At 40.8% G+C, this 14,718-nt stretch overlaps 1 protein-coding gene across 1 annotated transcript in view; it reads right to left on the bottom strand.

Moving 5' to 3' along the window:
• The window catches only part of MYO3B (myosin IIIB), a 421,954-nt gene that overhangs the window by 376,982 nt on the left and 30,254 nt on the right, over nucleotides 1-14,718 (bottom strand). Inside the window, exons 6-8 of the mRNA XM_065928997.1 lie at nucleotides 11,704-11,808; nucleotides 11,367-11,466; nucleotides 9,085-9,161 (exon numbers count right to left, since the gene is read on the bottom strand). Coding sequence (XP_065785069.1) covers nucleotides 9,085-9,161; nucleotides 11,367-11,466; nucleotides 11,704-11,808 — 282 coding nt within the window. The remainder of the gene's footprint in view (nucleotides 1-9,084; nucleotides 9,162-11,366; nucleotides 11,467-11,703; nucleotides 11,809-14,718) is intronic.

Raw genomic sequence — 14,718 nt, 5'->3', positions numbered from 1 at the left:
GGCCCCTCGTGCTTCTGCACATCTGGAAGCTGAGGCCTCAAATGGGGTTCTATATTTAGATCTGCCAGGAGGAGGGTAGTGACAAGTCACCACCACCTCCGGGGCCAGCCCCCCACCTCCACAGTGACAGATCATATATGGCTCAACCCCGCAGAGCTCCAGCTGAGAGGGGAGCTGGGGCTGAAGCAGAGGGTGAAATCTGGGGCTGCATTAGTCACTGTGACCCTTCACCCACCGCAGCCCCAAGTGTTTGGGTTGTGCTCCAGGACCCTCAAAGACAGGACCACCCTGGGAATGCAGGTAGGGTCTGCCCCGAACAAGAAGGGAGGGAATCCTTGCTTCTCACAGGCTGGCCCAGGAACCTGGGGGGAATCAGGGGACACAAACGGCTGCAGACTCTCAGAAATGAAAGTTGTGGGGGAAGACACACAGGTCTTTCAGTCAACCATCCAAGGTTCTAAACCCCTCACTTGAATCTCCTGAGCAACCAAAGCCTATATACCTCACAGTGAAGTGATTGGCAGGTGGGGTCCCAAGAATCCCCAGCCTTTTAAAACAGAGTTGGGTAAAATCAGACCCTGGAAGTCTCACCATTGTCATCACTTCACCCTTACTGAGAGCCTGGAGAGATCCCCCCTTCAGTATCCCAGGAACTCCAGGGGCTCGGAATGTGAGAGTGGGAAGACTCTCTTTCCCCCGGAAACCATCAATGTTCTCTGAAACCCAGAATGGACCTCAGAGGCAGAGACAACCCAGGCCAATCCTCTGAGCTGAGAACAGGGAAGGAGAGGTAGGGTTTAGGCAATAGGCCCCACCATTTTCACTGCTCACACCATGCTGAGTATGGCAGCAAGCACTTTCAGGACATCATTTCATTTTGTCCTCTGAGGCTGCTTTTTTTCCCTTCTCACTTCCTCTTTTAACTTCTCCCATCTTTCTAATCAAAATATTCAGTAACTCGCCTGAGGTCCAGGATTAGGTGTGTGCACTATTTGCTTGCAGGTCTATGACTCCAAAATTTGTACTCTTATCTTTACTACCAAAAATGAAGCCATATTAAAATAACTGAACCACATTCACTTTTTTAAAATGAGTGGCAGGGCTATAACTAAAATCTAAATCTAAATTCTATTCTGAAGAACTTTGCTATTTTACTTTTCCAGATCCTTCTCTGAGGCATTAATTATACTGGTTTCTAGTGTCACGCTGAAATATTGTATTTTCCTCAGCATATTAGGAAGTATGATTCTTATTTAAAAGAATTTTTAACTTGGAAAAAAAGATATTCATCTTATCTGGTATACTGGTAGTCATAAACAGTTTGCTCTAGTATAGTGGTTAAGAGCGGGGATTTTGGAGCTAAATATCTGAGTTAAAATCCTGGTGTCATCACCTAACAGCTGTCCAAGGACAAGAACTTTCTGTGACTTATTTACTTTCTCTAAAACACTGAGCCAGTAATAGCAATAATTTCATGGGGTTGTTGTAAGGATTACAAATGAATTAATTCATACAAAGCATTTAGTGCCTAGCACATAGTAAGCACTCAACAAATGCTATTAATTCTTATTGGGTACCAAATCCATTAGCTAGAGCTTAGGGAACAAAATGGTAATAATGACAACAATAATATTTCAGCTCTGTAGTGGTTTATGACTTTCTCAGCCCATCAGCACAAAACATCTCATTCGTCATCTCTATTCCTGGCAGTGCCAAAGGAAATAGCATTATTGTATCATTTAGCTAGGAATGGCATAATTAATGAAGGCAAGAGTGGTTGCAAAAAGCCTGTGATATTTCTGCATTGGTGTAAGCCGGTTGTTATGGCAACCATCCCCTGTCAACGACCCTTTGCCAAGCAGAGAGAGACCCATTTTTGGCACCGTCACAGCACATCTGTTTCTCTGCTCAGCTGATTAGCTCTTGTTTGCAACAACCAGCAGATGGAAGTAAAAGTGAAAAAAAATTTTCTAAAAAGAAGCAAATGTTTATTTCATCCACAACTTTGCTTTCTAATACAGAAACAGACTTTTGGCTGTTTTAGGAAGATGCCAAGTAAACTGGATGCTTAATCTATAGGCTGCTTCTCTCATTGGTAGGAGGGAAAAGTGTAATCAACCTATAAGTTACAGGTGATAGGTCCTTCTTGTAAGTCTTTTAAAATGATGTGACTCACACTCCAGAGTGTTCTTCCACCACCCCTTCATCTCTACACGGCTTTGACATAGGAGTCAATTCGGCACACACGTTCCTGACCATATATCCCATGTGAAAACACTGAAGCTGAGGAACACAAGGCCAGTGGACCAGGAGACCTGAATTCTGGGGCCAAATATGACCTGAACCAGCTCAAAGAGTATCTTCTCCCTGCCTTAGTTTCCTCACCTATAAAATGGAACTTGGATTCCCATGCTCTCTGAAAATTCAAAGAGCTCCAGTACTCACCAGATATGTGAATCTGGATACAATATCTCCTACAGCTCTTTGAGCCTCACTTTCCTTAGTGGTAAAATGAAGAAAATGGTATCTACTCCAGAGGGCCATTGTGAGAATGAAATAAAACAACATGTTAAAAAAGTGCCCATCCCAGTCCCAGTGCATTCACGGGCACATCCTCAGTAATTGCAAGTGTTCTTCCCACTATATGTCTGCTGAGCAGGTGAAATATTCAAACTATCTGCCAATCAGCGACACATGGCCCTGAAGCTGGTTCTTAACACACCCTTCTTCCTAGACATTATCCCCTGGATTTGCTGGACTGTTAGGAAATCTGGGTGTCCAGGGGAAGAGACAGGCACTTCTGGTGGCCAAAGAGCACTCTAGAGGTTCTGGATGGCAGCCACTTACCATCTAGGACAAGAGTATTTCAGTATTTTAACAATCAGCGTGGTCCCACCAGTGCTTCCCAGCTAACTGTAAGGCATTATTTTATTTTTTTTTTTTTTTTATTTTATTTTATTTTTTTAAATTATTTTATTAGTTGGAGGCCAATCACTTTACAACATTTCAGTGGGTTTTGTCATACATTGACATGAATCAGCCATATAGTTACACGTATTCCCCATCCCGATCCCCCCTCCCACCTCCCTCCCCACCCGACTCCTCAGGGTCCTCCCAGTGCACCAGGCCCGAGCACTTGACTCATGCATCCCACCTGGGCTGGTGGTCCGTTTCACCATAGATAATATACATGCTGTTCTTTCAAAACATCCCACCCTCCCCTTCTCCCACAGAGTTCAAAAGTCTGTTCTGTACTTCTGTGTCTCTTTTTCGGTTTTGCATATAGGGTTATCGCCTGTAAGGCATTATTTTAACAGAGTCTACAAATATTCTCAATAAAGACAATAATAATGATCTTGGTCACTTTCTTTGGGTTTCAATCATTCATAAACACTCAGTTCAATTCTGCACTACCTGTGATGGTAGGAAAGGTAGATTAAGGGTCAACTAGTCCTACACCCCTGCCTTCACCATAAACAAACATAAATCAGGCTTGTGTCCCTTTCTGCTGTGAACCAGCATATTATTATCTGGCAGATGTTCAATGCAAATACTAGCCGAGCAATCCAGTACTGACAGTGGGCATGGGTTGTATTGGAAGTGCCTTAGTTCACTGAGTCACAACACAAAGATTCCAGTTACTGTTACCCACCTACCCACCCAGTGTTCCTGGGCACTTAGCCTGGCAGAGCCTTAGATTCCTTCTCTATAAAATCAATGTCATTATGCCTAACTAACTGGCATCTTCACAGGTAGTGAGTGCTTAAAAATAATATTTGTAAAAGTTCTATGCAGATGTGGGATGTTATTATTCATATGATTATAAGAAACTGGCTATCAGGAGACAGTGACCGAGAAAAGCGGCAATAAACATGGGTAAAGAGAGGGTTGTGTGAGTTAATGCAGTTCCCCCTTTACCGATGCTTTATAAACAAATATATAAGATACAAGCCACAGTCACAGGCAAGGAGGGAGATCAGAGGCTCAGTGTTAATTAGGTTAAGGGAATTGACCTACACCAAGCATCTCAGAGATAATCCAAAAATACCTGACCAGAGAGCAGGTAGACCAGCACAGAATCCTCAAGGTGTTGAGGCTCCATGTGAGAAGGCAGTTTGTTATGGTACATCCAGAACAACACATGGTACATTCTAGCACATACAAAAAGAACTGTGTTTGCCTCAAACACCTAAGGTTGAGAGAGGGGTGTGTGTGTGTGTGTGTGTGTGCGCGCGCGCGCATGTGTGTGCATGTGTGCAGACAGGCAAAGCTGAGCTAACTAACCTAGCATCTGTAACATGAGGATTTGTAGATTCAAAATGACTGGCTGATTACCTTAGAAATCTGAATTATTTACTACAGAGGAGGGGTGCTAACTATTTTGGAGAGTTGTTACAGGTTGAATTGTGTCCTCCAAGAAAGATTCGTTAATGTGCTAGCTCCCAGGATCTCAGAATGTGAAATTACTTGAAAGTAGGGTTGCTGCAGATGTAATTGGTTAAAGTGAGGTCATACTGGAGCAGAATGGGTCCCTAATCCAGTATTACTGGTGTCCTTATAACATGATGGCCACGTGAAAGCGAATACACAGGGAGAATACAATGTGATTCAGTTCAGTCGCTCAGTTGGGTCTGACTCTTGGTTTCTATGTTGAGCATCTTTCTTTCCCATTTAAAGTCATCTTTCTGAGTCAGTATGCTACTGACATGCTCAGTTTGTTTAAAAAAAAAAGAAAAAACTCTACTGATATTGACTTCTAGAATAACTCTTACTATGCCAACCAATATTTCCCCAGTAGCAGTGTTTCAAAGTACTGTAACACTAAAGGCACCCCCTGGAATTTTTCTTCTCCTACATGGCTGAGTTGATACCACTTTCACTCAGCATCTTTCAACCTTACTAGTATCTACATGAGGTGGCAAAGAGAAAATAAGTGGAGAGTGTTGTGAATATGATAATTCATGCTATGGCTTCGAGCTGCCCTGGTGAACTGCTGTTTAAACTGCAAGTTAACACTTGATGGTGGCCTGGTCACATTTCATCAGCTATCTGGTTTGAAGCCTATAGCTGATTTGAATTATTATAGATATTGGAGTTACTCAGGCTGGTGAAATCAAAATGTAAATGCAAAAAAAATAATTTGGTTCAATTTCTCAAAAATAGGGGCTTCCCTGGTAACTCGCTGGCAAAGAATCTGCCTGCCAATGCTGGAGATACAAGTTCAATCCTTGATCCGGGAAGATCCCACATGTTGAGCAGCAACTAAGCCAGTGCATCACAACTACTCTAGAGCCCAGGAGCTGCAACTACTAAGCTCATGTGCTGCAACTATTGCAGCCCACATGACCCGAAACCAGCGCTTCACAACAAGAGAAGCCGCCACAATGAGAAGCCTGCACAATACAACTAGAGAGTAGCTCCTGCTCACTGCAACTAGAGAAAAGCCCAAGCAGCAATGAAGGCCCAGCACAGCCAAAACTAAATAAATCATAAAAAATAAAATAGGATCAAGGAGCTTTCAGCTGTGTTTTCAAAGTAAAAGCACTGGTGGCATGCAGTCATTTTATTCCACTGGCATTGGCATTACATGCATTGATGTCATACTTAATCTGCTGCTGCTGCTGCTGCTAAGTCGCTTCAGTTGTGTCCGACTCTGTGTGACCCCATAGACGGCAGCCCACCAGGCTGCTCTGTCCATGGGATTCTCCAGGCAAGACACTGGAGTGGGGTGCCATTGCCTTCACCTATATTTAACCTAAATACCACTTATTCACATAAGCAGAAATGAAAGCATGTTAAGGTCATTATACTATGCAGGCCACCATATAAAGACAATATCCATTTGAACCATTACTGATTATCCTTTCAAGGACTCCTCTTGACCCAAACCCTGGCCTCACAGAAGGACAGTATAAGTTTGTTGAAAGGAACACTAGTGAAAGTCACTCAGTTGTGTCTGACTCTTTGCGACCCCATGGACTATATAGTCCATGGAACTCTCCAGGCTAGAATGCTAGAGAGGGTAGCCTTTCCCTTCTCCAGGGGATCTTCCCAACAAAGAGATCAAACCCAGATCTCCCACATTGATTCTTTACCAGTTGAGCCACAAGGGAAGCCCAAGAATACTGGAGCGGGTCACTTATTCCTTCTCCAGCGGATCTTCCCGACCCAGGAATCGACTGAGGTCTCCTGCGTTACAAGTGAATTCTTTACAACTGAACTATCAGAGAAGCCCCAGAGGAAAACTACTCAGCCATTAAAAAAAAAAAAAGAATGAAATAATGTTATTTGCAGCAACATGGATAGACCTAGAGATTATCATACTAAGTGAAGTAAGTCAGAAGGAGAAAGACTAATACCATATGATATCACTTATATGTGGAATCTAAAATATGATGTTAATGAACTTATCACCCAAACAGAAACAGACTCACAGATATAGAGAACAGACTTTGGGTTGCCAAGGGGGTAGGGGAGGATGGACTGGGAGTTCGGGGTTAACATGCAAACTATTATGTATAGAATAGACAAACAACAAGGACCTACTGGACAGCACAGGAAGCTATAACCAGTATCCTGTAATAAACCATAATAAAAAAGGATATGAAAAAGAATATATGTATAACTGAATCACTACTGAAATTAATACAACCTTGTTAGTCAACTATACTTCAATAAAATAATTTTTTTTTTAAGTTTGTTGAATGGAACTGACCAATGTAAGATTATTCCTATGGACATTCTTATGGAGCAAAAAGACTCTGGGGAATAAAAATATGAGGACAGTGTGGGACTGAGTCCCAGGAGCTGCAGCCTGATCCCAAAGTGTCTTGGATTGCAAACACACATTCTGAGAGAACCTCTGAGTCATACTCAGAGGAACTGGGCACTTGCTCCTGAGAGACACTCTCAAGGTCTCCACACCATAATCTGCCTACTCCTCAATTTATCCACTATAGCAGGCAAGATGCAACACTAGCTTTTCCCTGATAAGAAGGGAACCAGTTCCAGGCAATCTGGGCAACAGAAGCTCACCATGGACCACTAAAGTGCCCCTAGTAGAAACAGTCCACATATTTTCTTCAACCCAGCTGAAACCTAAAAGTCACAAACACTTCATGAGAAATGCGTAAAGCCAAGGGCAGTTTTCCCTTTTCTGTGTTCTGTGGTTCTGAGAACACCAACTTGCTGGAGACTGGAATGGGAATACCATCTTCTGACTTATGCCACCCTAAGAAAGAATTGAGTGGCCTCAGGTACACTCTCCTTGAATAATAAATTAACCAATGAAAAAAATTTTTTTTGATTTTTTAAAATAAATAATTAACCAAAATCAACAGAGCAATGTGTGAATACCAATAGTCATAAAGCCCTCCTCAATCTACCCTCCAAACTCATCTTCTCTTTGACGTTTCCTTTTTAACCAAAATATTCGTTCATTCAACAGATGCACATTGAGCACCTACTCTATACCAAGCACTACGCTGAGAGCCGAGCATCCCAAGTCCCTGCTAGAGTTTAGAGTCCAGTTAGAAGACCTGCTTGTCAATAACTGTAGTACATAGCTTGCTAACGGAGAGAGTAAAGGCTGCAGTGGACACTCAGGGAAAAGAGCCTCAGTGTTGGCCAAGGATAAGGAAGATTTCCTAGGGGAATAGCATTTGAGAGAGGATTGAAGATTGAGGAGGAAATTTGCAGAGTTCTGAAGGTCACTCCAGATGATGTAACAATATATAGAAAGGTTTAAAGAAATGATATATAAAGACAGATTTGGGGAATTACTTGTTTTTCTACTACTGCTGAGGCATTAAAAACAAGTAAATTGGGGGAAAGGAACCTGAGATGAGGTTGGACAGCAGAGAGCTTGAATATGAATGTCTTTGTTCCTCATCCGAAGGAATCTTGACTTTGTCCTACAGTGTTTCTTAAAGTAGAGTTCATGAGATCCCTATGAAAATTTTTATGGTTTGCCTTTGTTTCAACAATAATTTTATATGTAATAATGAAATGGGAGAAGTTGCAGTAAAAACTGTGTTCCAGATTATCTGGATGGTCATTTGCCACATAACATCAATGCCCATATTTATTTTTATTATGAAGCTGGCATCAAGTCAACAGAGATGTACCAGTTAGAGGCCAAAGGAGATGCTATTTAAACAAGGAGATCACACAAGCTGAAACAGAGTAAAGTGGTGGGAGAACTGGATCACCAGATGTTATGCGGCAATAAGAATGACAAAATAACTCAAAATAATCCATGCTGTCATGCTCTGAAATGGATTCACATTGCAAAGGACAACTGAGTTTCACAAAACAATGTCATTTGTCTCATTAAATTAAAACTGTTCATTTGAACATTGCTGGCTTCGTAGTTTTTCATAATATAATTCCCCTCATCTCTAAGGAGATGACTACGTAAGTCCTCTTATTAAAAGAGCCCACTTGCCTGATTCCAGGCCGGAGTACTGTGGAATTCAACGCTGACCTGACTAGCAAAGCTGTAGTTGTGCTTCAGGGTCTGTTGGTATCTAGCCTGGAAATTCTGCAAACTTTTACATGTGCCATTTCACAGAGGATTTTGTGGTGATGCCAGAACTAAAAATTAGACCCAAATCCCAGGTTTTACTAGAGATACAGAAAAGTACATAAGAGAAGTGGCTATGTATCCTGTATTTAAAAAAATAGCTGGGACTATGGCATATTGTTCTGTAGGCCACCTGGAACTGAAATCTGTCTCTTCATTGAGCCATGTGTCACTGGGCCTGCCTCTATCCAGGGAAGGTGACCTCTTCTAATTTACACAATGGTGGGATGAACTTGCCAAGCCATGACCCTCGGAGAACATGGCATCTTCTGGAGGAGGCACCTTTTTTTCTAACTGCCTGAAGGTATTCCATGGGCCTTCTGTCACTTAGTCCTGAGATTGTCATCATTCTCACCCACCAAGTCAGAACTCTCACAGTTCAATGAGGATAAAGGATTTTCTTCTTGCTGAAAGTTTTGTGAAGTGTGTGACTTTCCCATTAAAAAGGCATAGTACCAAGGCTTTCAACAAATACACAGAAATAGATGCCCTCTGCTCACCTCAGGGGCCATCCAGAATGGGGTGCCAACAGATGTGTTTCTCCGTAGACGTGTACTGGTGAGTTGAGCTGAGACACCTACAAGAAAAGCGTGTCATAATTCAGCAGCGAGCAGACGATGATGCTAGACCAGGGCTGGCAAACTTCTTCCATAGAGGGTCAGACAGCAAATATCTTAGACTTTGTGAGCTTAAGGCTCTGTAACAACTACTCAACTCTGCAAAATCAGCTCAGATAACACAAAAGCAAATGAGTGTGGTTGTGTTTTTGCAAAAACTTATTTAGGGATGCATATCATTATCACATATCGTTCTCTTCTTTTGATTTTTTCCCCCAACTGTTAAAAAATATAAAAATCTTTCTTAGTTCATAGGGTGTACAACAATGGGACACAGGTCAAACTTGGTTCACAAGCTGCAGTTTGCCAAACACTGTAGGTATGAGCATTTAACGCTCTATCTAAATCACTAGGGTATTTTTTTTTTCTAGTGAATATTTCTATCTGTACTGCTGCAAAATTGGAATCAAAAGAAAGCATCAAGAACTAGGATTAACCCCCAATACCTTCCTACTATATTTCTAAAATATTTCAGGTGATATCTTTCTTAAAAATGGTGCTTCATTTGATGGAGGAAGAAAATTGGCATGTATTATCTATAATTGAGCATCAGTGTAGACATAGAAAATTTTCAGTGCCTTATCTTACCTAGAAGGCTGGAAACCTGTCAAGAAAAATACATTTGTCAAATGGAAAAAGAAACAGACTAAGACTATTATTATCTAGGGCTCAATGTTGAGGACTTGAATTTTAATATAATTCCCATGTACTTTGTTTTAGTCTTTGGCCAGTTCTTTTTTTTTATGCCACAACAGATGTAAAGGTGAATTGGATTAGGAGTCAGAAGGCCTGTTTCCCATAGTGATTATGCCTTTTCCTTTAATAATTGTAAGGCCTCAAGCAGACAACCTCACAACGAGTCTCAGTTGTCTCACCTTTAAACTGGGGATGATACTGCTCATTACACCTAACACAAAGAGCTCTTAAATATCAAGTAAGGGAGCAACTGTGAAAATGACTTATAAATTGTAAAGCATTTTACAAATATAAGGTACTGTTTTATACCAAGCAGAAACCTACCACAGCCCTTAAGACAATAACAATAGTTGCCACTAATGTTGTCAATAAGAACTAAAAAACTTGGATACATGTGCTCATCAGCAAAGAACATATCTTTAAGACTGTTAGGCATAGATTTGCCAAGTACCATGGGTTGTTTTTTGATGGTAGTTCCACTAACTGCTTGCATTCTTTACTCTTTATTAGAAAGCCAAAGAGGGTTCTTTAGACTCTATTAAAACACCCTAACATTTTTCTTTGCTTTTTTAAAAAACAGACCAATTACTTAGTGCAATTTCATTTATCTTGGAGTAATTTCTTCTGAGCAAATGATTCACTGATACATTTTAACACTAAATTCTTCCTTACCAATAAAGCAATGAACATACAAAATCATCCATCTTTTCTCCTCCTGTGCTGCCACTGAAAAAGAACATTTTAAAAAGTGCTTCTGCAAATGTTTTCTCATTATTTACAGCAGTCATGCTGAAGGACTAACTGTTGTTAAATTCATTTAGAAGATTAAACCATTTGATAACCTTAAAGAGGAAAATCAAAGGGTTTGTTGGATTCAATACAAGGAGTGCTGTAAGGAGACAGTTAATAGTTCTCTGGCCTTTGGTGATACCGCTCTGCTTCCTCTCGCCTTTCCATTTCCTGTAAATGTCTCCAGTTCAACCAGCCTCACGTGTAGCAGCAATAATCACAATTTAAAGGGATGTTAGTTTCCAGACCCAAAGGACTATTTTACCTTCTGCTCACTGGGAATTAGTATGCCTGAGGCTAGAGAAAGTCATTTAAAAGACCAAACGGTTTTCTCTTTTCATATGCAAAAGAATAATAGACAAAATGTAAATTATAGACAATTGCCCTGAGTTGTGAAATCTTCCCAACAAACCAAAGTTTTTCCCATAAAATTTTTCTTTTGAAACACTTTCATATTCTCTCTTTAATAAAATTGCTTCTAAAGCTGAAACCAGATTAACAAACAGCATCTCCTAGGGTGATCCATCTGGTGAACCCCCCGACTCTCCAGGCTGTGTGTCACTGGAAAGGCCCTCAGCCTACCGTGTAAAAGAGAGGCCCCAGTCTTCTGAGATCACAATAAATTGTTGCCTTTGGCTAAACTGCACACATCAAGAAAACAAACGACAAGCAGTCATTACCAAAGTCAACGAGCTTAACTCCTCCTTCTGTTGTCAGAAGAATGTTATTCCCCTTGACATCACGGTGGATGATTCGGTTATTGTGCAAATGCTGAAGGCCCTTCATGGAGTCCCATCGCCACCAAACAACAGGAAAGAGAAAAGGAAAATTTGCAACGGTTAGTTTTAAACAATTACCCTACAATTAAAATCTAATCAAAGTGCATATTAGGCTACACCTCCCTGCTATTAATACACCTTGCATATTATAGAGCAGTATTTCCCCTTGTTACTATGCTGTGGGGAGCCAACCAATGATAAACTGCCCCCTCGACCCCACCCTGAAGGACGTCCTTACCAAGAGGGCCCCGTATAAGATGTATGAGATCACTGCTTCGTCCAATCGCTGGTTGCACCTAAGCAGACTTTTGACGAGCTCGGTGACCGAGCCCCCATTACACAGCTGCAAGAGGAGGTGCCAGAAGAGAGAGACAGCAGGAGCATACATACAAAAGGAAAAGAAAAAAGACATTAAGAAAAGCCCACTGATTACTGACCTCAAGTAGGAAATTTGCAAATCACAAAACTCTAGGTTGGAACAACTTCAAATTTCCATTGCACAGTCAAATCTAGTTCTCTGTGTGTATGTGTTTGTGTATATTTATTCAAGGTGATAACTTATGATTGAAAATACAAGTCCAAAAAAGTCTACTTCTTTCTCAAGTTAAATAGCAAAGCATAAGACACTATTTAGACATTAAAAAAGAATGCATATAATAGTTATGGTGAGTTATTATTAGAAATTTTACATGTCTCTTTAAAAAAAAAAAAAACATGCAGTTTGAAGGAAGGACAGAGTCAAGATGAATGCCCTTGATTCTTGGGAGGGGATAAATTTTATTTCAAATCTTCCTGTCTCCAGTGCTGGGACTGCGGACACCAGACGCCCAACCAGTAGCTCTTTCTAGAGTTGCTGTCAGATTTATGGAATGGAGCCGCATCATATGTTCATTTAACCTTTTCATATTCAACTTTAGAAGCTCAGCAACTTCATGCTCTTTTTTTCCCCTCAATTAAAAACACTGTAAAAGTATATCTTTCACACTTGCTCTCTGTTACGGAATATACCGAGATTTTAGATACATAAACCAGGCATATTATCTTTTCACAGCAACTTAAGGGTTTTCAAGGATAATTTTGACTAAGTGCAGAAGGCAACGTGGAGGTTTGGGTGTGCTACATGCCATTTGAAATCAAGGGTTCTAAAGTGGTTTGAGCAGGGCTTGTATATACCTTGAAACTGTAGGCAGCATGTTATATATTCATCTTGCACTTTCCTGCTGAGAAAATTCACAGCTTTTGTCAGATCCACAGAGCCATCCGTGTCCATATAAAGTCAAAACCCTGATTTAGAGACCTAGGTTTCCTCCTGGCACTGTGTGTGTGATTTGAGAGTTAACTAGTGAACAGTGGGGGTCCCCTGACTGTGGCTGCTTGAGTCAGCTGGCTTTTTGTAAGCAAGGAAATCTGAGAGAGCACAGATTAGCACCTTTCCTAAAAGAAGACACTCTTTTATCAAGGGAATAGTACATTAGGATCTATTCGACTCTAATTACCAACATTTGCAAGGTTTTAATAAATGGTGAGGAGATGTTTTTGTTTAATGAATGTATCTCTCCTTGCTACATATGGCAGATACCTTGCCCACACATTAAGAATCAAGATAAGCTGAAACTGAATCTGCCCATGTTTTTACCATGTAAGTTGGTCACAAACAATACTATTCAACTAAAAATCCAATATAGAATTGTTTGTGGGGGCTCAGTTTCTTCTGACTCTTTACGACTCCATGGACTGTGGCCCGCCAGGCTCCTCTGTCCATGGGATTCTGAAGGCAAGAACACTAGAGTCAGTTGCCATGCCCTCCTCTATGTGATCTTCCCAACCCAGGGATCAAAACCTCATCTCCTGCATCTTCTGCAGTGGTAGGCAGTTTCTTTACCACTAGTACCACCTGGGAAGCCCCAGTATAGAATTAGGAATATTTAATAAAACTATGATAAATCACTATCTCTCAGAAAGGATTCAGGAGGGAGCCAAGAACAGTGAAAAGCACTGAAGGCTATAGTGGTCTGGGATTATATAAGCATCCTCAGAATCCTCTCTCCACCAATGTTTGGTGTAACTTGTTAACTCAACATCAACACCTCTCATGACCATAATATTGAGTATCAGTGTAATTTCTTCTAAAGGATTCCACATTCTTTTTATTTCAACTATGTCTTACATGACCCTGAAGGGCACGTAACATTCAATGTTCAATCTAATACTTTCTTGAACAGTGAATGAATTTTCAGTGTTATGATTTGTAGAAGAATCTTAAAAGCTAAGCTTTCAGTAAACATAAAATAACTTTCTCAGGACTCCCCCAATTAGATTTTATATTTCAAGGAAACAAAAACAGGAAAACTGAACAAAGAGTCAAATGATGATCACATAAGAATGCAGAACATGACAGAAGGGATGTTATGGACCCACAAAAAAAGTCCTTCCAAGGCTGATGGCATAGAGCTTGGAGAGCTTGAGAAAATAAGATTAGGGTGGTGATGCTCCCTCTTGGAAGTGGGAGTTGTATAAAGGAATCATGATGATGAAACCATTTCATATGAACCTCTTTTATTCAGAAATCTGCAGGGAGACTTCCTTACAGGAGCCTCATGCCAACAAAGGGGTATCCGTGCTGTAGAGAGGCAGTAGAGTGCAAGATCCACCCAACCTGGGATTCTAACTGTCCCTATGCCTGACCTGTCTCCTGAGAAGCCTGTAGGCAGGACAAGAAGCAACAGTTAGAATCAGAAATGGAGCAACGAACTTGTTCCAAATTGAGAAAGGAGTACATCAAGGCTGTATATTGTCACCTCCTTATTTAACTTCTATGCAGAGTACATCATGCAAATGTCAGGCTGGACGAAGCACAAGTTGGAATTAAGATTGCCAGGAGAAATATCAACAACTTCGGATATGCAAATGATTCCACTTTAATGGTCAAAATCGAAGAGGAATTTAAAAGCTTCTTGATGAAGGTGAAAGATGAGAGTGAAAAAGCTGGCTTAAAACTCAACATTCAAAAAACTAAGATCATGGCAAGGGTCCCATCATGTCATGGCAAATAGGTAGGGAAACAATGGAAACCATGATAGACTTTATTTTCTTGGACCCCAAAATCACTGTGGATAGTGACTGCAGCCATGAAATTACAAGATCCTTGTTCCTTGGAAGAAAAGCAATGACAAACCTAGACAGCACATTAAAAAGCAGAGACATTACTTTGCCAACAAAGGTCAGTATAGTCAAAGCTATGGTTTTTCCAGTA

This window comes from Muntiacus reevesi, chromosome 3 (genome assembly GCF_963930625.1).
Source record: "Muntiacus reevesi chromosome 3, mMunRee1.1, whole genome shotgun sequence".
NCBI classification, from domain to species: domain Eukaryota; kingdom Metazoa; phylum Chordata; class Mammalia; order Artiodactyla; family Cervidae; genus Muntiacus; species Muntiacus reevesi.
The sequence above is the reverse complement of the archived record's forward strand: the minus strand, read 5'-3'. Positions and strand labels throughout refer to the sequence as shown.